The 26,953-nt window shown below is 42.2% G+C and overlaps 1 protein-coding gene across 1 annotated transcript; it reads left to right on the forward strand.

Moving 5' to 3' along the window:
* On the forward strand, window positions 1-25,070 carry LOC135080089 (dual specificity mitogen-activated protein kinase kinase 7-like). The gene is made up of 16 exons (XM_063974772.1): window positions 1-266; window positions 975-1,066; window positions 2,587-2,730; window positions 3,316-3,543; window positions 5,784-5,963; window positions 7,831-7,977; window positions 8,615-8,691; window positions 8,758-9,081; window positions 9,601-9,705; window positions 10,369-10,447; window positions 10,999-11,099; window positions 11,741-11,823; window positions 12,329-12,410; window positions 15,268-15,362; window positions 20,093-20,201; window positions 21,240-25,070. The coding sequence occupies exons 1-16, from the start codon at window positions 122-124 to the stop codon at window positions 21,304-21,306; spliced, it is 2,058 nt and encodes a 685-aa protein (XP_063830842.1). The 5' UTR covers window positions 1-121; the 3' UTR covers window positions 21,307-25,070.
* The last annotated feature ends 1,883 nt before the right edge of the window (window positions 25,071-26,953 follow it).

The raw sequence follows: 26,953 nt of genomic DNA on the forward strand, positions 1-26,953 counted from the left end.
GGTTGACGAAAGAAATCCTTGGACTGCTGTTCTTTTCATTGTAATTTTGTGTAAATAGAATTTGGATGTTTGTTTTGTAATAAGTACTTAAATGTGATTAGTGTGTAACTAAAATATAATAATGTCTAATAGTACAATAGAAAAAAAATTGAAGGGGTTAGAGGAGCGGTTCGAAAACGAAATGCGTATTCAAAGAGAGGGTGGCATCCACAATCAAGGTGGACTTGGGGCTTCCAGACCCGGGAGCGGCCGGAGACCAAGGCCTCGTAAGCATACTCATGATTAATTCTGCATCACATAATTTATTGATAAGGTTTCTCATTATCCTGAATGATCCAGTGTCCTGGTCCTGTATCCTGGTCTACATCTCTCTTATTGTCTCTAAATTGAGATTACTAACTTCTTTATACAATCCTCAAGGGATTCTGTGTGCTCGATGTCTTCATTGACGCATTTAAAGGTGATTATTTGATGAAAAACTTATTCAATGGAGGGGTTACTCTGCTGTTCTTGTAATGCAGACAATATTGAATCCTTTTCCCATTTTATGCTCGCCTGTGTACACATTGCACCCTATTCTCTAATGTGTCTGACAGCCAGTAAAATTTATTCAATAGGTTTCATTTATTGAGCTGTATTTGTGTTGCTATTTGCATTTAATTTTTGTGACCCTTATTATGATAAACAGCATGCAATTCAAAACAGAATGTGTATCTTATTGGATCCTATGATATTAGACTTTAGCTAGCTATTCATATAAGATGAGGAAATTAGCTAAGAATTGTGAGTAAAGAGATAATTTTGTGCCTGACATCATGGCACCGGAGGACACATAGCCTCTTGTTTACTAGTAATGAAGTAATAAATATTCATAATGTGAATGCTTTCGGTGACTCAGTTATTTCCTAGTAATGAGAGAAGTGATTTCTATCTACGTACAGCTTCAGTTTTACAGTTTCATAATGAAATTTCAGATGCTATGTTCACCGGTAGAGAAATACCAGCGTTCCCACCGAGATCACCACAAGCGTCAGAGACGGAGAACAGAATGAGGGAGGTTTATAAGGTAAAAGAAATATAGTAGTGATAAAATATTTGTCTAAAATTCAATTTCGTATTTATCTACACAAAAAGTTAGTTAATTGTATAAGAAAAATGTAATATACTCTGCTAAAATTAAAATAGTTCACACATGATTGGTAACATACATTTTATTATGAGGTATTAGGTATTTCCGGGCCGATGACATAACAAACAAGGCAGGGAAAAATTGGATGCACATAGCCAGCGACAGGGAAAGGTGGAAAAAGATGGAGGAGGCTTTTACCCAAGTGGGGCCACAAACAAGAGATACAGATTAATTGAATCAAACCGTAAAACTGTGGAAAATAAAGCTATAATAAATAAATAAATAAATTAGGTATTTCATAAGTATTGTATACAATGTCATGTTGTTTATTAATCAGTCAATAAACAATAAAGTGTGCTACATCTACCATGTTAGACTGTAAATTACTGTATAAATATTTCACATTCTGGCATTTGTCCAATGTAGGTCCAATCAGGTGGTTATCAAATTCGTTGAATAGCTTTTATGATCCCATTAATGGACAAATTGAGTAGATAGATGAGGGCTTTTTCTACAAATTAGAGGCAATTTAACTGAAATACTCACATAAAATTTATTCATTATTAAATAAAAAAATGCATACATTTTATACTGCAACATCAAAATGTTGTATCACAGAATAATAATTTACCTATTTACCATGTTGTATTATGATTTAAATAATATAGCATAAAGATTAAGCAAAATAATCTTATTGGTTGGGTTACAAAAAAAAATTACCTGAAAGGCACATCTTATTACATAAATATTGCTTGTATGTATAGATGACAGCACTTCAGAATATTAAGTTGAAGTTTATTGCAAAATCACCCCTGTTACAAGTACATAAGAGCCCCCAGTGTTAGCTTGACTTGGCACTGTAACAACTTATGTAATAAAAAAAAAATTAATTGAATTTTAATTTACATTAATCAAAGATTGTTTTGCTGCTCATCAACACCTCACACTATGTATTTTGGTTCTTCCACTACCTTCTGTATTTTTGTCCAAATATTATTTACGAATTTTTGCAAGAAAAAGTATTTGTTGTGTTGCTTACTGCAAACGAAATTGACCTTTATATCCTTATCAGTGGGCTGAGTGTGAGTTTACATCAAAGTCAAACGTCCTCACTAGTGAGCACGTCATAAAAATATATGAAAATTTTAGTTCTTGAACGTTTCCACTAGGGGCGCTGTACAATCCGTCATATATTTATTGTAATTTTTTACGCGCTCACTAGTGATGATGTTTGTTGTAAACTCACACTAAGAGTAGGCGCACACCGTTGATTTTTCGTCGGCCGATAGTTTAGTCGGGCAGTTGATCAGTATGGGCATGCGCACACTACGCCGATTCGATTTGGCCGATTCTTCATACTATTTAAAATCGGGCACAACTATCGGCCAACTAAAAATCAACGGTGTGCGCCTACTCTAAGCCCTCAGTTACACAAAACTGACCCTTATTTCCTGCAGGTTAGCGGCAAATTAAACGTGAACGGGGCAGAGTACCGCTCGCACGTGGACGACTTACAGCACCTAGGCGAGCTGGGCAGCGGCACCTGCGGCCATGTCGTGAAGATGCTGCACAAACCCTCCGGCACTGTTATTGCTGTTAAAGTTAGTATTTGTTGAATGTTGCTTGTGGATTTGGTGAAAAGATCTTGAATGAGTTTTTAATGATGAACTCATAAAAAATTCATTTTATTTTTGCAAGTAGAAATTGTTTTTTATGTAATAGGTGGAAGATAAGACTTTAAAAAGCACTTTTAAACGTCCCAGTATTAACGCTATCACTGCTTTGGGACAATAAATGGGCCAGTGCTGAGAACAAGCAGCGCAAGAAACTCAATCACTATTGTATAACTTTAATATTGATTAAAAATCGCTGTAGATACCGAAACAAAATCTTAAGGGCCTACACTCAAACTTGCGCGGGAGCACGGAGCGGGTGCCCGCGTGCGCGCCCGCCCATAAATGCATGAAAATGCACGCCAGCGGCGTGTGCCCGAATCCCGTCGCCCTGGTGGAAACGCGTCACGCGAATTTACGATACATAGTTTGTATTATAGACCTGAGTGCCTAAGCCGATAGGAGCTCTGCATTTGCCTTCCAACATCGTTGTAGAGCGTGTTCCACGATTAGTACCCTGAAATATCAGCTAATCCTTTTACTAGTTTTAACTGCTAACTCTTCTCCTACCAGCAAATGCGCCGCTCCGGCAACTCGGAAGAAACAAAGCGGATTTTAATGGACTTGGACGTGGTAGTCCGCTCCCACGGCTGCCCGTACATCGTGCGCTGCCTCGGCTGCTTCGTGACGGACGCCGACGTGTGGATATGCATGGAGCTGATGGCCTCGTGCTTCGACAAGCTGCTGAAGCGGCTTGGCGCGCCTATACCGGAAGCGATCCTGGGCAAGGTCACTGTGGCGGTGAGTGATCCTGATAAAGTCCGGTCGCCGAGCACGTAGAATTTCGTCCAATGACCCCAAGCCACCCATCCTTATCGCTCGCGCGTAATTATATTGCTGTCGCGCTCGCACACTCACTGTGGCCGCCCGTCGCCCAGTCGCGACATCAATATAATTACGCGCGAGCGAGCGATAAGGATGGGTAGCTTGGGGTCATTGGACGAAATTCTACGTTCTCGGCGACCGTACTCTAAACTTGGGACGTGGTGGTGTGCTCACTACATCGCGCTGCCTCGGCTGCTTCGTGACGGATGCCGACGTGTGGATATGCATGGAGCTGATGGCTTCGTGCTTCGACAAGCTGCTGAAGCGGCTTGGCGCGCCCATACCGGAGGCCATCCTGGGCAAGGTCACTGTGGCGGTGAGTGATCCTGATAATGTCCGGTCGCCGAGCACGTAGAATTTCGTCCAATGACCCCAAGCCACCCATCCTTATCGCTCGCGCGTAATTATATTGCTGACGCGATTGTGCGACGGACGGCCGCAGTGAGTGTGCGAGCGATGGGTAGCTTGGGGTCATTGGACGAAATTCTACGTGCTCTGCGACCGGACTTTAGACTTGGGACGTGGTGGTGTGCTCACTACATCGCGCTGCCTCGTCTGCTTCGTGACGGACGCCGACGTGTGGATATGCATGGAGCTGATGGCGTCGTGCTTCGACAAGCTGCTGAAGCGGCTCGGCGCACCCATACCGGAGGCCATCCTGGGCAAAGTCACTGTGGCGGTGAGTGATCCTGATAATGTCCGGTCGCCGAGCACGTAGAATTTCGTCCAATGACCCCAAGCTATCCTTATCGCTCGCGCGTAATTATATTGCTGTCGCGACTGTCGACGGGCGGCCGCAGTGAGTGTGCGAGCGCTCGCAGGTAGCTTGGGGTCATTGGACGCAATTATTCGTGCTCGGCGACCGGACTTTAGACTTGGGACGTGGTGGTGCGCTCACTACATCGCGCTGCCTCGGCTGCTTCGTGACGGACGCCGACGTGTGGATTTGCATGGAGTTGATGGCCTCGTGCTTCGACAAGCTGCTGAAGCGGCACGGCGCGCCCATACCGGAGGCTATCCTGGGCAAGGTCACTGTGGCGGTGAGTGATCCTGATAAAGTCCGGTCGCCGAGCACGTAGAATTTCGTCCAATGACCCCAAGCTACCCATCCTTATCGCTCGCGCGTAATTATATTGCTGTCGCGCTCGCACACTCACTGCGGCCGCCCGTCGCACAGTCGCGACGGCATATAATTACGCGCGAGCGAGCAATAAGGATGGGTAGCTTGGGGTCATTGGACGAAATTCTACGTGCTCGGCGACCGGACTTTAGGCTTGGGACGTGGTGGTGTGCTCACTACATCGCGCTGCCTCGGCTGCTTCGTGACGGATGCCGACGTGTGGATATGCATGGAGCTGATGGCCTCGTGCTTCGACAAGCTGCTGAAGCGGCTCGGCGCGCCCATCCCGGAAGCGATTCTGGGCAAGGTCACTGTGGCGGTGAGTGATCCTGATAAAGTCCGGTCGCCGAGAACGTAGAATTTCGTCCAATGACCCCAATCTACCCATCCTTATCGCTCGCGCGTAATTATATTACTGTCGCGCTCGCACACTGGGCGGCCGCCCGTCGTCGCTGCTCCGGCAACTGAGCAAAAAAAAGGATCCTACATTGATTATAGCCAAAATCATAGAAAGGTAGAGGAAGAAGATTATAGGAAGGTGAGGGGATGCCCCTTCATCGTAAAGTTTCAGTAGTTAAACCTCTAACAAGTACCCGGAATATTTATATTGACAGCCATTACCACGCTGCAAAGCAACCGTTATCAATTTTTATGGCAAACTCACTCGAGCTATCTTGCTGTTTGTCTTAGGCTTAAGACATTTACTACGGCTTATCAGAGAACACGCATAGTTACTTGTTTTATTTACTGGCTACTATTTAATTTTGTAGCCTTCGTTATGCCCAATGACACAATTTTATTTTTAAGTTGGGTCAAACAAACATAAGTGTACAAACTGCGTGGCGCGTCACTAAGACGTGTCAATATATGACAGTAGTATATGTTGTTCCAATATATTTTATGGTGTGTTATTGTAATAAGGCGGCGAGCATCGTTGCATAATAATTGACGTGCAGCGCAGTGCTGTCCAGCTCAAATGTATCATTCTTTCTCTATAACATTATTTTTAATGCTGATCATTTTTCTTGTCCCCCAGACGGTGAAAGCCCTATCGTACCTCAAAGACGAGCACGGAGTGATCCACCGAGACGTGAAGCCCAGCAACATCTTACTAGACGAGTGCGGCAACGTGAAGCTGTGCGACTTCGGCATCAGCGGCCGCCTCGTGGACTCCAAGGCCAAGACAAGGAGCGCCGGCTGCGCGGCGTACATGGCGGTAAGTGACGTCACTACAAGGGAGCCGACGAGACGTGAAGCCCAGCAACATCCTACTGGACGAGTGCGGCAACGTGAAGCTGTGCGACTTCGGCATCAGCGGTCGCACAGTCGCGACAGCAATATAATTACGCGCGAGCGATAAGGATGGGTAGCTAGGGGTCATTGGACAAAATTCTACGAGCTCACGGACCAGACTATAGACGAGTGCGGCAACGTGAAGCTGTGCGACTTCGGCATCAGCGGCCGCCTCGTGGACTCCAAGGCCAAGACTAGAAGCGCAGGCTGCGCGGCGTACATGGCGGTAAGTGACGTCACTACACAGGAGCCGCTGTGACGTGAAGCCAGGCAACATCCTACTGGACGAGTGCGGCAACGTGAAGCTGTGCGACTTCGGCATCAGCGGCCGCCTCGTGGACTCCAAAGCCAAGACTAGAAGCGCGGGCTGCGCGGCGTACATGGCGGTAAGTGACGTCACTACATAGGAGCCGCTGTGACGTAAGCCAAGCGACATTCTGCTAGACGAGTGCGGCAACGTGAAGCTGTGCGACTTCGGCATCAGCGGCCGCCTCGTGGACTCCAAAGCCAAGACTAGAAGCGCAGGCTGCGCGGCGTACATGGCGGTAAGTGACGTCACTACACAGGAGCCGACGCAACGTGAGCCGAGCGATATCTTACTATAGTCTGGTCCGCGAGCACGTTGAATTTTGTCCAATAACCCCAAGCTACCCATCCTTACCGCTCGCGCGTAATTATGTTGCTGTCGCGCTCGCACACTCACTGCGGCCGCCCGTCGCACAGTCGCAACAGCAATATAATTGCGCGCGTGTGATAAGGATGGGTAGCTTGGGGTCATTGGACAAAATTCTACGTGCTCACAGACCGGGCTTTAGACGAGTGCGGCAACGTGAAGCTGTGCGACTTCGGCATCAGCGGCCGCCTCGTGGACTCCAAGGCCAAGACAAGGAGCGCAGGCTGCGCGGCGTACATGGCGGTAAGTGACGTCACTACACAGGAGCCGCTGCAACATGAAGCCAAGCAACATCTTACTAGACGAGTGCGGCAACGTGAAGCTGTGCGACTTCGGCATCAGCGGCCGCCTCGTGGACTCCAAGGCCAAGACACGGAGCGCCGGCTGCGCGGCGTACATGGCGGTAAGTGACGTCACTACAGCAGGAGCCGACGCGACGTGAAGCCAAGCAATATCCTGCTAAAGCCCGGTCCGTGAGCTCGTAGAATTTTGTCCAATGACCCCTAGCTACCCATCATTATCCTCGCGCGTAATTATATTGCTGTCGCGACTGTGCGACTGGCACCCGCAGTGAGTGTGCGAGCGCGATAGCAACATAATTACGTGCGAGCGATAAGGATGGGTAGCTAGGGGTCATTGGACAAAATTCTACGTGCTCACAGACCGGGCTTTAACGAGTGCGGCAACGTGAAGCTGTGCGACTTCGGCATCAGCGGCCGCCTCTTGGACTCCAAGGCCAAGACACGGAGCGCGGGCTGCGCGGCGTACATGGCGGTAAGTGACGTCACTACAGCAGGAGCCGAAGTGACGTGAGCCGAGCGATATCCTGCTGGCGAGTGCGGCAACGTGACGCTGTGCTATAATCTATGTTGAGGCTTGAACTCCACCGAAGCGGAGATGAGATGTTTTCAGCTAAGGCTTGTCCACCACCACGTACAGAGATGTGTGCCGCTCACTGCACGCCGTCACCTTGCAAGGCTCGTCTCCGTTTTGGTGTAGTCCGGGTCTTATAGATATGAAATAAATGAAATAAGTAATAACAATAGCTATGAACTCTCAACTCTCTTTATGATAGTCTTGATTGTGTGCAAGTGAATAACCAGACCCTTTTCTTCAGCCGGAGCGCATAGACCCGCCGGATCCGGCGCGGCCGGACTACGACATCCGCGCCGACGTGTGGTCGCTCGGCATCTCGCTGGTGGAGCTGGCCACCGGCGTGTTCCCCTACCGCGACTGCCAGAACGACTTCGAGGTGCTCACGAGGGTACGTGCCCCACTGTTACATTGCAGCCCAGCGCTAGACCCGCCGGACCCGGCGCGGCCGGACTACGACATCCGCGCCGACGTGTGGTCGCTCGGCATCTCGCTGGTGGAGCTGGCCACCGGCGTGTTCCCCTACCGCGACTGCCAGAACGACTTCGAGGTGCTCACGAGGGTACGTGATCATTTTACTTTTAAAGTTGCAAGGAAGGAGATTAACAACCCCAAAAAGAGCCATAAAGGCTCCGCCTAAAGTCCAAACAGGCACAGTCGACTGGTGAAAACCTGTTTTACATGATTTTCAGTCACTCGGAATGACAACTCACTGAGTTGTCACGACATGTGACCGGCAGCGGCCGCTCGTCGACCACCGACCGCTAGGACCAAAGGACCTAGCGTGCGATAAGTAGCCACCGTTGGCTGTTGTATAGTGTTCGTGGAAGTGCTAGTCGACGCCTGAGGTAGGTGCACGTGAGACGGGGGAGGGCGCTATTGATGAAGATGCACATATTGCTCTCTCGTCTCGCTCTTACCTCAGGCGGCGATTAGCATTTCTGCGCACACTATAATCCATTTTCATGGAGTCTTTGACATGACTCAAATTCACATAATTAAAATGACAATTTTGTTTCTCATTACAGGTAATAGCAGACGATCCCCCACAGTTACCAGAAGATTGTAATTTCTCCCCAGAATTTAAGTCATTCGTATCACAGTGGTAAGTTTCTTTGCAGTTTCATACAAACAATTTTTATGTTAAATCTAAAACAAACCATTGTTTCAGCCTAACAAAAAACTACCGGCATCGGCCGAAATACGCCAAACTCCTCGAACACCCTTTTGTAGTGAACTCCGCGCGAAGTAACGTGTCAGTGGGGGCGTGGTATGCGTCGTTACCAATTCCAAGCCACGGCACGCCCCTAAAGACTGCAGTGCCACAAAGAAGCGTGCCGAGTCCGCATATAGCGTCGGAATTGGGAACAGTGACGACGTTAGCAACGCACAACGTTTCAAGTAATGGATATGACGCACCAGCGACGCCAGTGAGGAACTTTGTGACGAGCGCCACGCACTGGACGCCGGATCAGGCCACGCCCACGCCTAGTAGGTGAGTTATAAGCCACTCCCAGCACGTATTATAAGCCACGCCTACTCGGTGAGTTATAGGCCACGCCTACTCATGCATGGTTAGAAGAACGATCGACACGATATTGCCTAGTTTTGGACTCGTGACATATTATATCAATTTTGGACGACAAGTGTATTATTAATTTAACGATATTATCACAGTCATTGGAATTGGTCATTGTTTAATATGACAGTTCAGACATACATAACATAATCAATTCGACATCCGTATACATAATATCGTTTGTGTCATGCTGTCTTATTACGCGAGTTGCGATTCGCTAGGTTCTAGATTATGTGGGATAACTTCCGAGCTCGCATCAGTAAAATAGGCTGACTAAACGAAGCTGTATTATTGTCCTTAACGATTTTTGACGCTTTTTAAAAACCTTTAAATACTCACCCGAAGATCACGTAAACGGTGTAGATACTGTGCATAGTGGAGCGACTTTGTTTATGAAAAATAAATGGTTTTTTACATTATTATTATTATCCGTAGGCCGTGGTGGGCGACGGCGGGCAACTCCAACGCGGGCGGCAGCAGTTCGCAGCCTGCCAGCCTCGAGGCAGACTTCTCCAACCACTCGCCATACCCTCGGAGAAGGTAACTGCTACATGTACAGCCAAACTGTGGAATGGACTGTCGTCTGGGGTGTTTCCTGAAGGATACGACCTGCAAGCTTTCAAGAGTAGAGCGTATCTTCACCTTAAACGCCGGCAACGCACCTGTAACGCCCCTGGGTCTGCGGGTGTCTATGGGCGACGGTAATCACTTACCATCAGGTGATCCGTCTGCTCGTTTGCCTCCTGTCACATAAAAAAAACATAATATCTCAAAATATGTACTATTTTACGCCTATGTTCTGCAGGAGACGTGCTATGGCTGAAATGATAATGTATTCTACAGTAGCAAAGTAAACAGAATATTTGATAGTTAGCTGCAGATGGTGGTTAAAAATGTGTACTTTATCTTTGCATTTATTTTTCATTTTATTCCGCACCCAAAGGATATCCACGGGACGACATTTTTCGGCAGTCGCATAGCAATGTGATCGAGTAACGGTCTTCTATACCAGTAGGCCTGAGATGCGCGCCGTGATAACTTTTATCGACGTCAAAATGTATGGGCAAAATCGATAAAATGGCGTGATAACCGCTTATCGCGGCGCGCATCTTTGCCCACAGGGATTTATCTGTCATGTCCTCATATTCCCACCCATCTACATAAACTTTAATTAATTATTAATTAAATTATTTTGTATCGCAGAACAATCGAAGCGTGCGCATCTCCCCCACCGCCCGTTCGCCGCGTGTCGGCCGATAGTCGCTGGCGTGCGTCTCCTCAGGTACGTTACGTCATCAACACGACACAAAGTTCAAAATTATTCACAGATATTACAGTCAAATAGATGATCAGCATCCTCTTTATTTGCTACTAAAGCCCGGTCTGTGAGCACGTAGAATTTTGTCCAATGACCCCAAGCCACCCATCCTTATCGCTCGCGCGTAACTATGTTGCTATCGCGCTTGCACACTCACTGCGGGTGCCAGTCGCAACAGCAATATAATTACGCGCGAGCGATAAGGATGGGTAGCTAGGGGTCATTGGACAAAATTCTACGTACTCACAGACCAGACTATACAAGACACTATGGCTAAGTTGCACCACCTTTTTTTTTCGTCGGGAAATGCTTTGCGCATACGCACTGGTCTATGGGGACGACCAGTGGGTTATGTGGGACTCTCCCCGCCTTTTTTGACGTTTGTTAAAGTTAAAATAAGACGGTGCAACCCAGCCTAACTTTCGCGGGGTATAGTCAATCTGGGTAACTTGGCCCATCAGTATAACATTAACCAAAAGTATAATTGTAAATGTAGGTTTTCTTTCACTTTACAGAGTTCAGGCAACACTAGTCCGATAGTTCTACAGAGGTTCTATCACCAAAGCCAACAGAGGAGGTCGAGGGTAGACCTACACGCCACTCCCAGGCATAGGAGGTAAGTGGACTAACATCTAGTAAATATATAGTTCTAGATCCACAGGAGAACCAAAGTAACCGACATAGCTCGCAGAATTGCTAAAATCAAGTGGCAGTGGGCGGGGCACATAGCTCGTAGAGACGATGGGCAGGAAAGTTCGACCAAGAGGCGACCACGGGCTGGAAGACGTAGCGTGGGCAGGCCTCCTTCTAGGTGAACCGACGATCTGGTAAAGGTCGCGGGAATAGCCTGGATGCGGGCAGCGCAGGACCGTTCATTATGGAAAACCTTTGTCCAGCAGTGGACGTCATTTGGCTGAAACGAACGAACGAAATCTAGTTATGAAGATCAATATTTGAATTGCCTTTAGAGAATAAAATGAGGTTATCGGACAAAATAGTCAAGCATTTATATCCGGAGAAGTGTACGCATGGTATATTATTTTTATTTTTGGTTATCTACTTAGTTAGCAATATTATGTTGGCCATAACCCATAAGATAAATTCTTATTAAGCTTAAAACTCATTCTCATTGATCTAAAAATGTCGATCGGCCCAGTAGGCCGTGTTTCCAAACTTGATTTTCTTCTGGTAAAAAGGGGTCGTACTTCTGAATGACTCGATGATGATGATAATGACGATGACGATGTGTTATTGCAGTTTAAGCAGGGACCACAGCACGGGCCGCTCGCCCGAGCCGCCGCCGCGGACCAGCCGGCAGCACCACATGTTAGGCCACGAAGGTATGAAATAGAAGATTATTATCACTTTACTAAAAATGTGTACTTTCCTTTAGATTCATTTCATTTTATTTGATTACTCTCAGGGTTTCATTCTGATAAGATTGATTGCTATACAGGGTGTTAGGTATATGGGTATATGAGCCGACACTAGCCCATGTTAACATGGTCATATAAATGGTATGGTGAAGTCAGAAAATTGATATCTTCATTTTAATTATTTTAATTTTCATACAAAACGGATTTTATAAAATTTATTTTGTATGAAAATTACAAAAAATAAAACGATGATATTTTCTGACTTCACCACACCATTTATATGACCATGTTAACATGGGCTAGTGTCGGCTCATATACCCATTTACCTAACACCCTGTATAATTATACAGTGTGGTTTTTAAAGAAAATATTATGTTTTCGATTGCAAAGATAATGATGTGCAGGATACACATAATATTTGGATGTATTTCGATTTCGATGGTATATTGTAAACGGTGCATATTTTTAGCGAACGGAAGCATGGAGTTGGAGCCCCCGGCGCTCCACGAGAGGTTGCACCCCGCCTCGCCCCTACTGCTCAGTAATGATAAGTAAGTCTATAGTCTGGTCTGCGAGCACGTAGAATTTTGTCCAATGACCCCAAGTAGAGATGGGTAAGTGCTAATAATCCGATTAATAGCAATTGGCTAATAACGGATTAAAAGCAGTTATTAGCCATTAATAGCCAATAATAGCCGATTTCAGATGGTAACCCTGCTATTAATGTTATACTAATGATTAAACATATCCCTTCATAGTTTACAAATTTAGCACTTGAAATTTGGAAGGGACGTAGCTTAGGTACCGTAGAGGTGCATTAAGAAAGGAATACCCGAAATTCCCACGGGCACGGGTATTAGCGGGAAAATCCTTTTGTATGAAAAATCTAAACCGCTTAAGTTAGACGCTTGAAATTTGGCATGCAGGTACCTTAGTAAACTTAAAGCTTAGTTACAAGAGGATATTGCAAAATTCCCACGGGAACGGGAGTTAGCGGGAAAAAACATTTGTATGAAAAAATCCAAACCACGTAAGATAGACGCTTGAAATTTGGCATGCAGGTACCTTAGTAAACTCAAAGCTTAGTTACAAGAGAATATTGCAAAATTCCCACGGGAACGGGAGTTAGCGGGAAAAAACATTTGTATGAAAAAATCTAAACCACGTAAGATAGACGCTTGAAATTTGGCATGCAGGTACCTTAGTAAACTCAAAGCTTAGTTACAACAGGATATTGCAAAATTCCCACGGGAACGGGTGTTAGCGGGAAAAAACATTTGTATGAAAAAATCCAAACCGCGTAAGATAGATGTAAAACGGGATCCACGCGTACGAAGTCGCGGGCGGCCGCTAGTCTAAATATATAAAAGGAGAAACTGACTGACTTAGTGACATATCAACGCACAGCCTAAACGGCTAAACGTATGCACTTGAAATTTGGAATGACGTAGCTTAGGTACCGTAGAGGTGCACTAAGAAAGGAATTCCCGAAATTCCCACGGAAACGGAAATTAGCAGGAAATCCTTTGGTATGAAAAATCTAAACCGCATAATCCTTCAAGGCCCGCGAATCTAGACACAATAGATAATCAATTGTTATGATATTAATGAATGCCGTCTGGGACTCAAGCGGTTAAGTTAGACGCTTGAAATTTGGCATGCAGGTACCTTAGTAAACTTAAAGCTTAATTACAACAGGATATTGCAAAATTCCCACGGGAACGGGTGTTAGGTGTTAGCGGGAAAAAACATTTGTATGAAAAAATCTAAACCGCGTAAGATAGACGCTTGAAATTTGAAATTTTACCTTAGTAAACTGAAAGCTTAGTTACAACAAGAAATTCCCTAAATTCCCACGGGAACGGGAATTATGGGGAAAATCCTTTTGTATGAAAAATCTAAACCGCTTAAGTTAGACGCTTGAAATTTGGCATGCAGGTACCTTAGTAAACTTAAAGCTTATTTACAACAGGATATTGCAAAATTCCCACGGGAACGGGAGTTCGCGGGAAAAAACATTTGTATGAAAAAATCTAAACCGCGTAAGATAGATGAAGGGGGTAAAACGGGATCCTCGAGTACGAAGTCGCGGGCGGCCGCTAGTATAGTTCCCGTGGGAATTTCGGGAATTCCTTGTTATAACTAAGCTTTAAGTTTACTAAGGTACCTACATGCCAAATTTCAAGCGTCTAACTTAAGCAGTTTACTTTTTTCATACAAAAGGATTTTCCAGCTAATTCCCGTTACCGTGGGAATTTCGGGAAATCCTTGTTGTAACTAAGCTTTAAGTTTACTAATGTACCTACATGCCAAATTTCAAGCGTCTAACTTAAGCGGTTTAGATTTTTCATACAAAAGGATTTTCCCGCTAATTCCCGTTCCCTTGGGAATTTTGGTAATTCTTTTCTTAGTGCACCTCTACGGTATTTAAGCTACGTCCCTTCCAAATTTCAAGTGCCTACGTTTAGCCGTTTAGGCTGTGCGTTGATCTGTCACTAAGTCAGTCAGTTTCTCCTTTTGATTCTTTTTTAACCTACAATGTCGTTTATATAAATTACATTGATGTTTTTTAATATTTTAGTTCTTTTTTGTTTCTTTGAGTTATATTTGATTTTAACATTGATTTGATTTTAAAGGTGGAAGAAAAAACGTAAGAAACTATTAATAGCAGGGTTACTAGCCAATGGATGGCTAATAATGGCTATTAATAGATAATAATCAGTTATTATCCAAACTAGCTGGCTACAAACCCATCTCTAACCCCAAGCTACCCATCCTTTTCGCTCGCGCGTAAATATGTTGCTGTCGCGCTCGCACACTCACTGCGGGCGCCCGTCGCACAGTCGCGACAGCAATATAATTACACGAGAGCGAGAAGGATGGAGCTTGGGGTCATTGGACAAAATTCTACGTGCTCACAGACCGGGCTTTAGCATGTATACTAAGTCCCTGACATTATAGCTATACAAATGAAACTAATGATTTTAATGAAACGCTAATTCGCAGTTAATATAGTGCTTATCAAACTAGTAACCAGCCCTACATAAATCTACCTATCTTATGTTTCGTCCACTTTTCTCCATTCGCGGAGAATTTCGCCTAAAAACTGATTTTGCCTCCTCTGGGTCAGAATCTGCTCACCCACCATGTCATAGGTTAGTTTAAAACACTGCCAGCTATCAAATTCGGCGCTGTACTTCCAGCAGATGTGTCGCTACATATCCCTCACTCCACACAAATCGCGATAACCCAAAGATTCGTTCTGCTTTCTTTCATAGTCGCCAAGACTTCGCTCCGCTGTCGCCCGAATGTTATCGCGATGTGGCCACTCGCCACTCACATCACTGGGCCTGGGCCCTAACTAAACTAAACTGTTTGTTAGAGATGTAACGAGCCTATCCTTTGCAGGTTATCAGAAGGCCGGAGCCAGAGCTTAACCCGCGCGGAGCTCCGCAACGGCGTGCGCGCCGACACGACGCGCGCCACGCGACACGACGACCAGGGTGAGCGCGCCGAACCCGTCGTGCGCATACGCAACGCCACGATCGTGTTCTCCTACAAGACAATCGTGCGCGCCACGCGGCTCGTAGACTCGTGATAGGCCATAAAGTTGATATACTTTGCGGAATAGAGCAACAAAGAACGGAGCGAGAGATATGTCACTAGCAGCCACACTGTGTGATAAAAAGAGATGCGTGATCCCGTCGCCGTCACGTCAAACAGAACCGTTTTTTGCAACTATATGACAGTTCGTTAGCACTTATTGGCACGCTGTAAAATTTGAACTGAGATATTTTCAGATTGTACGTGAGTGTAATCGTGGATGCTTATGAGAAATAGTGCTTCAGAAACGTGGTGACTGGTTGAGTGATTCATTTATCGTACAAAATAATGAAATAATTCTGACATCTGACACAAATAACTCCAGGTGTCATCCAAAATCGGTTTCATTTGACAGCTGGTATTTGTTGCTCTATTCCGAAGGAATATTAACTTTATGTGATAGGCTCATAGGACAGCTATAAAGAAACCCCACATATTTTTTTACTTGCTATTAACTGTTTATTACTTAGTATCAATACAAAACGCCACGATCCTGTTCTCATACAGACTGTCGTGCGCTCTAAAGCAGTTTATATACTTTTTTACTTAGTATCCATATACTGAACTTCACTACCGCGTAAATTATAGCAGTGATATACTTACAGACAAGCTAGACGATTCATAGATACATAACATAACAGGGAAATTGGAGTGTTATATTATCAGTGTTTTTTTAGTTAGTATCAATATGCCGAACACCACTACCGTGTTCGTTTAAAAGAAGGATATTATAATCTAATCATCAAAATACTAGTCTCTAGATAGGCTAGGTCTTTTGAAACCTACATAATTGCCGGGACACATATGGCACTCTACATAATAGCCAAACATGAGGCCTAAAACAGATAGTTCATTAATTAGATATAATACACCTCGCACAACAGCCAAATTGAGGCCTGCAATAAGCAGTTTATATTATTGTGACATGCAATAAAAGCTAGTCGGTTTAATAAATTCGTGGTAGCCTCGTTTTAATAATTAAATTATTTAACGATGCGATTGTTACACTATAAAATAAAGTGCAATTTTATTAGTAATGCAGAGTAAGGCCTAAAACTATTACAGAAGTAGTCGCACAAAGTTAAGGCCAGTTAACATTTTAGGCCAATTTTTTTGCGTAACACTACAAGTGTTCTCTATTATTAAATCTAGAAGATAATACATTTATGATAGGCTAGGTTTGATATTTATCGACGCACAAATTACACAGAGGCCTTAATGACTTAAGATGCTTCAATGTTCCATATATGGAACATGCATAGGTGATAAGAGTTTTAACTTAACATATTAATATTTTATGTACAAGTATTAAAATGCTAAGGTTTCGTACGACATAGTACGAAAAAAAGCATTACTGTTTCATAAGTCTATAATTTATCACTTTATATGTGGGTTCATTATTCGTTTGTCCAGTGCTCAGTGACGTATCATAGGTGTATCTGATATCCACAACACAATGTCCTATATCCCAAGTATTTTCAGTATATGTTGACGATATATTAATTTGTTTTGTTTGTGTAAAGTATATATTTCATGTGACTAAGGGGGCAGCCAGCCTGTGGCCACAACAGTTAGAGATTTAGCACGAAAGCTGCGTTTGCCACTCTGGTCCGATCACGCTGTACACTTTAGCGAAGTGATTGTGGGTTCGTTCATGCGACGCACGCGGTTACGTATGAGGTTACAAATAGCGACGACAGTATTTCCAGCCAGGGTTTTTAAGCTCTGTGGATTCCATCAACAATACCAGACAATAACCCTCCTTCTGGCGCAGTCGGGTAAAAACAAAAACATGTGTGGTGCGGATATTGGATGGACTGTTTTCAACAAAAATTGATATAAACTTATCTGGCACATGGTATTTGTGTCAATAATATTCTGAGCTCTTTAGAGAGCAGATTAAAGCGGAATTCGAATATGGGTGTTGCTATTTCTAGCCTCGTTACGTATTTTGACTGCGCGCGTTGTATTTCAGAGTAATAATATATTTATGTTTATTATTAGGTACTCTATTATGTATATGTGTATTTTAGCTATTCAAAATTTTGTATTATATCTATTATTACATTTATTTATTTTATTTTTTGTCATCTATTCGTTTTTGTTTGGTAAACTATTCATAATGTATCGGGAGATAATTTATGTTTCTTATTACTTGTAGTCTGTATAATTAGTCAATGTAGGAGCATTCTAAAAGCAGACCCCTACAATCATTTCACACACATTCATCCTGTATCATTCATGTATATGTTTCATGTTGTACCCTCCACTGTGTATATTTAAATAAACACACATAAAATGGGAAACAGCTTTAGATGCGATCCTGCTTCGCATATTCTGCTTTCGCTCAATGAAGTAAAAGAGGGAGAAAAGGGCAATTTCTTTTTAAAAGAGCTTTTTGTTGTTGGTACTTATTTATATACACATAATATGTATTTGCACAAACTGGTTTCGGAATTGGCATTAGTTATGTAACTTCAAGTACATGAAGCATATTTGGTCGACGGACAAGTGGCCTTCCAAAAATTACTACTACTTCCACTGTACCATTTTGTATTTTGGTGTTTCTGAGACAATTTCATAGATAAATGTACCAAGAACAAATGTATCAACATAATGTATATCTTTGCCTATTGCCTCCCAATGCAGAAAGTTGCGAAAGTCTATGATATGCAAATAAAGCATTTACTTGTAAGCAGAACTAACTCATTTTATGTATTGCTTGATACCTTTGAGAATTGATTTTATCTTACAGACTGTACTGTTCGTGAAAATTTCTATGTATACTCCATGTGCGTTGGCGGAACATTTGATCAAACATTTGAATTGGTCTAAGTTGATCAAGCTGTTAATATTTTTGCTGCTTCAACTAACTAGTGTTTCAAACGACTAGTAAGAGATTTAACAGTTTGTTCAATAAACAGATGTATTTTTAAAGCATTAGAATTCAATTCATATGTGGCATTGCATAAGTCGTTTATCTTTTGTCCTATGCGATTTTGGACAAATTCGTATGCGAATAGAAATTCTACTGCTTTAAAAATACTTTCTCCGGGCTTCAAAATTATTCAACTCCAGTCAGCACTTTGCCTCTCAAATGTTTTAGGGTACAGTCTGTGTCAAATAGTTGGTGACACCCAAAGTAGCCAAAAAGTTGACAACACAACCTTATTGCAAATTGCAACAAAGACGTTTTGCGAACTTTTTGACTACTTCGGGAGTCACGAACTATTTGACGTTGACTTTGTTATGTTTTTTTGTATATTGTGGCACATAGAGAACGAAGATAGCGCCTTACGTAGTTAGAATTTTCGTATAGCACTATCTCTCTCTACTTTTGTGCGAATAGTAACTGCTATTTAATTATTTCTAAATAGAGCAAAGTGCTTACTGCAATTTGTGTGTATGTATTTGTATCAACATGGTATGTTTGTCAAATGTTTATGCCATCACATAAACCTGTGCTTTGCCGCTCTTTTCCTAAGCGCCCCACATTCGCCTGCCCATTTGTTGCTGCCACATGCCTCGCTACACTAAACACGACCCTAATACAAGGCTGATAAGGGCTATATTTGTTTAGAGCGGGTTGTATGGTTATCGGGTTTGAAATGTATGTGCTTATTACGAGACTGTTAATTACTTTTCAGAATAAGGTTCATAAACAATTGAAATTGATGGTTTGTCTGCACATTTGAAACTATTAATAGCGGGAGTACCGGTAAAGAACAAACATTGCTATGCAAATCTTCTAGGTAGGATTTATTGCCTTTATTCTGTAGCCTAAAATCCTATCAAATTCTTTATTATGCCCATTTCAGGGGACTTAATACACGTTTCAATATAGCTTTCCTTACCACCACTTCGGTTCAACATATTCGCTGATGCTGAGAATAAATGGTGGTAGTAAATCAGTCACCTTTATTATTATTTTTTCGTTTCCTCCCTGTGTGTTTCTTGTATGTTAGACAAATGAACATCTACCCCTCGACACAAACGAATGCACAACTACCCTGCAAAAACCAAACAACCCGCGGCTTGTAGTGGCGCGGTGTGGCGGGTCCATTCATCACATGTCGCTTCGCCTCATCTCATCACGCAGTGGCCGGGCATATGACTACACGCGGGAGCTCTTTGGTTCTATGTAGCGTCGGTGCTTGTAGAAATGGAAATGTTTTGGTGTTTGTTGTATCAAATGTCGCTATTTACTATCCGTGTAATTCAGTAATTGAAAATCCTAATAAAGAGAGTAGCTGCTTGAGTAAACTGAGGTAGACAAACTGCAAAAGATTTTTGATACAACATTTTAACCGAAATATTCCGAAACCACAAGATAATGTAAACGCAAGAGACGCGTTATCTTTTCACCTTGCATTCGTTCGGGAGTCAAAACAAATGAACATCTCAATAAACATTCAAATCGTTCGAAAAATATCTGTGAAACAAAAGAACATCGCGTAAGCAGAAAAAAAATGCAAACTGGCAGTTTTGGCGCCTTTTGCGTTTAAAAATTAATCGTTCGAAACAAAATCGCGTCGCGCGTAGCAAAAACAGATGAGGCAAACCAAAGAGGTCCCTTGCACACGGGTGGGCAGTGTCAGTGTGGCGGTGCGCTGACGTGTGCGCGGCGCAGGCTGGCTGCACTCGCTCGCCGGGCTGGTGAAGCGCCGGCTCAGCGGGTACGTCAAGTGGCATCACCTTGCAGCGCGACCACGCGACCCCGCGCACCCGCAGAGGCACAGGTCAGTGAACTCGGTGTTTGTTGTAAGGCTGGGACTACACGCACCCGGGATTTTGTGGATTCGCTCAATAACGACACTGAACTGAACGAAATGCCACAATTTTGCAAAAATCCTGGATGCGTGTAGTCTGAGCTGTACTTAATTACTATTTTGAGTATTTCCTTGTCTGCATTATTATTTGTCTCTTTATGAATGACAAGAGGAACACTTCATTGAAATTATTATATTTCGGTATTGTCAATTTTTCTAAAATGCTATCTAGTTTAATTAAGAACAGTTACTGCTACTAGAAATATTGAAAAATGTTCTAAAAAATTTTAGACAAACATTTTCCCCTGAATATAAGCTCCCTAAAACGGATTACACCATCTTATTTTAACTATAATAACAACGTCAAAACTCCGACAAATTCCATAAAAAAAAAACAAAGGTTATGGTTAAAGTAAGATGGTGCAACTCAGCCCCTACACATTCCCAACTTTTTAAAGACAACTAAAGCCTAGTCCGTGAGCACGTAGAATTTTGTCCAATGACCTCAAGCTACCCATCCTTATCGCTCGCGCGTAATTATATTGCTGTCGCGACTGTGCGACGGGCGCCCGCAGTGAGTGTGCGAGCGCGACAGCAACATAATTATGCGCGAGCGATAAGGATGGGTAGCTTGGGGTCATTGGACAAAATTCTACGTGCTCACGGACCAGGCTTTAGATAGTGTAATGTCAAAACTTTTGAAAAACGAACAGTAGCGAGCCACCACACATGTAAAGCTCACTCGCCTTCGTGAATGAGGGCTATCGTTTTAGCGCTCACCAGTTAGCGCCACTGTAGAGTCACTTGCTAGTAGCGAAGACAGTGCCACCAACTGGTGAGCGCTAAAGTGGTACGAGGACTATTTCTACCTAGGACCTTACTCTACAGTGGCGCCACTGTAGAGTAAGGTCCTGTCAATCGCCAGGGGTGCCAACTGTTAAGTATAAAAACGATAGCCCTCATTGCAACAACTATAATACGTCTGAAACCCGGCAGATGGGGTAACAGCGAGAGCTGGAGCGTGCCGGCGTCGCCGCTGCCGCCTCGCGCGCCGCCGCCGCGGCCCGCCGACTAGCGCCCGGCGCGCGCGCGCGCGTGCTGCGGCGCGTGACCCGCGCGCAAAGGGCAGGGGACGCGCGCTACTCGACGCCAGTTCATGCGTGTTCACGCGCTACTCGTCGCCAGTTCATGTGTGTTCGTGCGCTACTCGTCGCCAGTTCATGTGTGTTCGCGCGCTACTCGTCGCCAGTTCATGCGTGTTCGTGCGTTACTCGACGCCAGTTCATGTGTGTTCGCGCGCTACTCGTCGCCAGTTCATGTGTGTTCGTGCGCTACTCGTCGCCAGTGCATGCGTGATCGCGCGCTACTCGTCGCAACTTCATGTGTGTTCGTGCATCACTTCAGCTTGACGTCATGAGATTCGCTCACTTTGAGGCTAGAAAATATAACATTTACTTGCCGTGGCCGAGTCGGTTGCGAAGCGAAAGCGTTTACAATCGCCCTTTGGGCGTACACACTCGTGAACTTTATTGTATTATAGCTGCTAGCAGTACGCTACGACTGCTGCGATGTTTTAAGCCAAAGAAACTGCACGTGTCGCGATTCTATTATGCGTGTCGTTATGAATTCGGAACGCTTCGCCACGCTTTCGGTTCGGCGTCTGTTTGACACGGCTTTATCGAGTGTATTTAATAAGTCTTTGTAGGCGGTAGCTGTGTGTATCGCGATGTGGTGATAACTGTGCTTACTGTGTTAAATGTTCGTACTCAAAATCATTGTGAGTGTATTTGGAGTCGGTTCAAACAATCAAAAGTTATGTGTCTCTATGTTTGTCAAAGCTTTTCATCGGACTCGCTATTCATTTCTGCGTCCTAAATTCAATGAGGACGCATATTCGTCACTACATCGCCACACAACCACCACCTAATACGTTTGCTATAGGAAATTTGTTTTCAGTGTTCAATAAAGTTCCTGCTATATTTTCTAACCGCTCCACACGCTTGGCAAAATAGACTGTGCGTGCGATTTGTTCGCTATATCTAAAAAAAGTTGCAAATTTTTTATAAGAAAAAAGGAAGTAGACCTCAAATCAAATTGGTCTAACAACTTTTAAACATAATTAATTAAAAATTGGTCCAATGTAATGGATACAAGTTTTTGAAGATTTCAGCGTTTGTTCATAGCTTAATATTAGTAACCGAATGAGGCACTGTTACGGCCGTAGTTCGGTGATTCGTGTAATATAATACACCGTGCAGTATTAAATCATAATATGATCAACATTAAAGCCATAATTTTCAAATCGTTTAATATTATTTTGGTTTTCATTGACACACATTGAACAGGGCAGAGGCAACGTTAAAGCCTAATCATGTAAACCAAAAACTGACGTAATTAAATAAATAAATATTACTTGTACAAAGATTTCAAATCGTGCACAATAACAGTATTTTCACAAACACTGCATTTTGTAAAGTAACAAAATGTTCAAATGCTTTACGTTTTGAATATTAACTTAAATAATTTCATTAATAACTAATCGTGTAATCGTGAGATTAAATTTGATGAGACTCAAAACTAGAGCTTTAGGTCAGTTGTGAAAATCGTAATCTATAATCTTATAATCATGTTGTACCAGCAAAATTTATGCACATCGTTCTTTTAAAAGAGACTGTTACAGATAAGTGATAATTCAGTAGTTTTGTGTTGTAGAATTGAAAGTCCAACAAAAACTACAAGTCCTTATAGGACTTATATCACTAATGTCCAACAAATAGATGATTGCTCCAGTTAAAAACTGCCATTTTAAATCTTTGGTTCTGTGAAAGCTTGTGTAATGCTTTAAATAAAATATACATTTTCTATGGACTCCATGACACAACGCTCTGTTATTCTTGGCCGGTTTTTAACAGTCTCTTCTCAAAGGCAGGTGTGTGTTATTTTGTGCCTAAATGCTAGACGAGCGAATTATTTAGAATTTAAAGTGAGCCTTTATAATGCTTAGAGGACTGCGTATCATGTATTTAAGGACTCTTGAAGGTTCTGACGTGTTCAATAATTATCATCATATTTGTGACGTCATTAAAATAACTAAACGTAGAAATAGATTTTTTTAAAAATACAAAGTAAGTTCTTTCGTACAAATAACATATTCACTTGCTTTGTTTGCAAAATTAATTTAAAAACTTCACGCGAAATGATAACCTGCCTTAATTTATTTTGAACCTAATGTACCTAAGTTTGAAGCTCAGAATCTATTAGGTATATCAGTCATATAAAAGTAATATGATGGTAAATATTGAGCACGTAGTGTGCATACGCTTAGTTCTGCAGAGACCAGACCATATTTAACGATACAGTGCAAACAAACGTTCGACTGTAAATATCTTGTATCATATTGGTAAGTGACTTGCAATACTTAACTCTAATCCTTTAGTTTGTTACACAAATATAGATTTTAATTTTAATACAACGGATTGTAATTAATAGATCGTTATAGTATATAGCTTATTTTTATTGTAGAGTGTAATTTGTACATTTTATTTTAGTAATTAATTTGTTCGACCAAATGTATAGGATTTAGACGTTTTGTTTTCAAGCTTCTAAGTACAGTCACATTTGAAAACAATGTATAATGTTGTTAACGGCAGTTTATGTCACACAAAATATTTATTGATAAGTCATCTCTTGTAATGTTTGAATGGAATAGTTTATCGAGATCGGGCTTAAAATCTTTATGATTACTTGATAATATTAGAGTAACGGTGATAAACTTAGTATCATGTGTAGCACTTTTTCCATGTGACTAATAAATGAGACATTATAAGACTAAAGCCTGGTCCGTGAGCACGTAGAATTTTGTCCAATGACCCCTAGCTACCCATCCTTATCGCTCGCGCGTAATTATGTTGCTGTCGCGCTCGCACACTCACTGCGGGCGCGCGTCGCACAGTCGCGACAGCAATATAATTACGCGCGAGCGATAAGGATGGGTAGCTTGGGATCATTGGACAAAATTCTACGTGCTCACGGATCAGGCTTTAGTTAAAAACGTACTCTACCAAATAATAGCAATTTGTATACCTCAATTTGCCTAACACTATGTCTTGAATGGTTATAGTGCTACTTGATGGAAATATTTTAATCCACGAAATGTAATGAATTTTATACGCTCCGGCTTAGAACACAAAATAGCAATTCGCGTGTTACTTTGTGGTTTACCGCACGCGTGTCCCACGTTGGGCGCCAGGAATCGACTGTCAAAAATATATTTATCTAGGCAAAAAAAAATGTGTTTTTTGAAACAAGTGGTGTCAAAACTTTTGGAATTTATTTATTTACTTGTTACTTAAAGAATGTGGGCGGATTTTAAGATAGATTTTTAAATTATATTGTAGAATGTAGATCATAATGTAATTGGCCAATCAACTGCCCATATTTCCACATAAATATGAAATTCTGTTTGAAAGTGTATGTTAAATCTGCTATGAAGGTAGTTTGAAGCATAAAGCTTCACAGCTTTGCTTTATAATTATACTACTTTGAATTTGTAATATAAATCCGACAATAATCACTAGCAATAAATAAATTGATGAAACTATTAAAGGAAATGTTCAAAATTCAATCATAATAGCTAGCATTAAGATTGAAACTGACGTGACAGTCGATATCCGACAGTGGCGCCCTCTAGTCCGCACGCCGCCCACGTGCAAGCGCCTTAGAATAAGACGAGACTATATTTAAACAAAATTATTTAATTAAACAACGATTAACTTGTTTTTTTTTTCATTGCAATAATTATTATTTTTATGTGTACTGTAATAAATTCGATGATCAAATTGTATTTGTTTTATTTTAATCCATACTTCTTCATGAGTTTTATCTTCTATTACCCCCATATTAATGGCGTGTAGTTGCACCATTTACAAGGCATTTTATTTATAAGGATTTGTTTTGACTCAGTATGCCTTTTATCCGAGTACAAAATGCATTTCCTCTCTATCCTTATCTCGCACGTACTAAAAGAGTACGAAGATATTGTGGCTTCCGCAAAGACCCGCGAGATGTCGCTGTTCTTCAGCTGAGATTTTCGATGAACGATCGCAGTCGGGAAGTGACACGCTAATGTAACCGCTCCCGAAAATTATTTGTTTCACACGTTATTATTAATTTTGGTTATCAGTATACATTTAACTTGTGTGCCTAGTGATTATTATGTACTGAAACAGTGTACTAAGTGGTTTTACGTTTTGGAAGAAGAATTGACCTGCCCTATCCAGGAGTTAAAGGTACGTTAATCCTTTCTTTCTTCCACATCGAGCTGCTTTCTAATATTGAATCGCGCCCAGTCCTGCCTTTCCCAGCATTTCGTAGATAATAGTAAGCAACCAATAAGAAAGTTTTTTCATTTCATTTGTTACGACGAAAAATATTTTAGAAAAAAACCATCGAAATCGAGAAGAGGGTGAAAAAGAAAACATGTAAAATAAAAATAGCTTTATTTAAAAAATAACATCATTTTGTACAATAATAAATTTGTATTGAGTGATCAACAAACTAGGCGTTACGTAGCGATTAGTTAACAAACGGTTAGAATTGAGTTGTGGAATAAATAGATTATTTACAAACAGCGCAAAATGTTAATTCTAAGCTATCTCGCATCTAGAACTTAGCCGCTATTCGCTACTTACTGAAAATAAACGTAATGTAACATTCTTCAGGGCCCATAACAATGGTTCTGATTCTGATATCACTAGCATATTTAAACTTTTGAGTGACTTGTTTCTTCTGCTCAAATGACATGGAATAATCACAAAAAACTTAGAACTTCAGATTAAGAGACCTAAATAATCAATAATCGAGACTGATTTTTTGAACAAGGATTTTTTCACGTTGAGCCAAAATACTTGTAACCAGTAGCACAGAAATAATAATAAGTGCCAGTAGGCCTAAGATGCGCGCCGGTGAGATGTTTGTAAACTTTTATCGACGTCAAAATGTATGGGCAAAATCTATAAAATGGCGTGATAACCGCTTATAACGTGGCGCGCATCTTAGGCCTACAGTGTCTTTCAGATTAGTGTTTTTCGTTTTGGTATTTGGTCCAATCTAAGCCTTATAAACGAGTACTACATTAACTCATGACTTTAGACGTCCTGACTCTAATCTGAAAGAGCCTTTAGTTCCCAAAACAATTAATAATAATTTTATACAAATAGAACTCGTGTTTTTAAACAAACAAGCTAGATAAAAATCACAAAAGACAAACTTAAAAAGTCTGAATAACTAACACGACCTAACATAATATCCTTATTATTATAATGTATTTGATAGATAAATATTAGATAACTTTTAAAGGAATTAATAATGGTCACATGTTACGATATTCTTTGGTATAACAAGAACAGTGATCATGGATAAATGATAAAAGTGAATTATGAAATGTACATGAATCTGCCCTACTCTGAATATTGTCAGGTTAAAGGTCATAGCACACTTATCAACCCGGAAAGGGATCAACACCGTTTTGCCTTTCGCCGAGCTGTCAACCACGAGGCGAGGCGTTTACATTACGGTGCGGATAAGTGTGCGTTGCAGTACGGGAGTTTTATACAAAGAATACCGACCACCTCGAGTTGATACGCTTACGATCCGGTTTCGGGTTGATAAGTGTGCTTCGTCCTTAAAGCTGACACTGGACGCAAAATTATATTTTTATCCAG

Source organism: Ostrinia nubilalis, chromosome 2 (genome assembly GCF_963855985.1).
Source record: "Ostrinia nubilalis chromosome 2, ilOstNubi1.1, whole genome shotgun sequence".
In the NCBI taxonomy this organism is placed as follows: domain Eukaryota; kingdom Metazoa; phylum Arthropoda; class Insecta; order Lepidoptera; family Crambidae; genus Ostrinia; species Ostrinia nubilalis.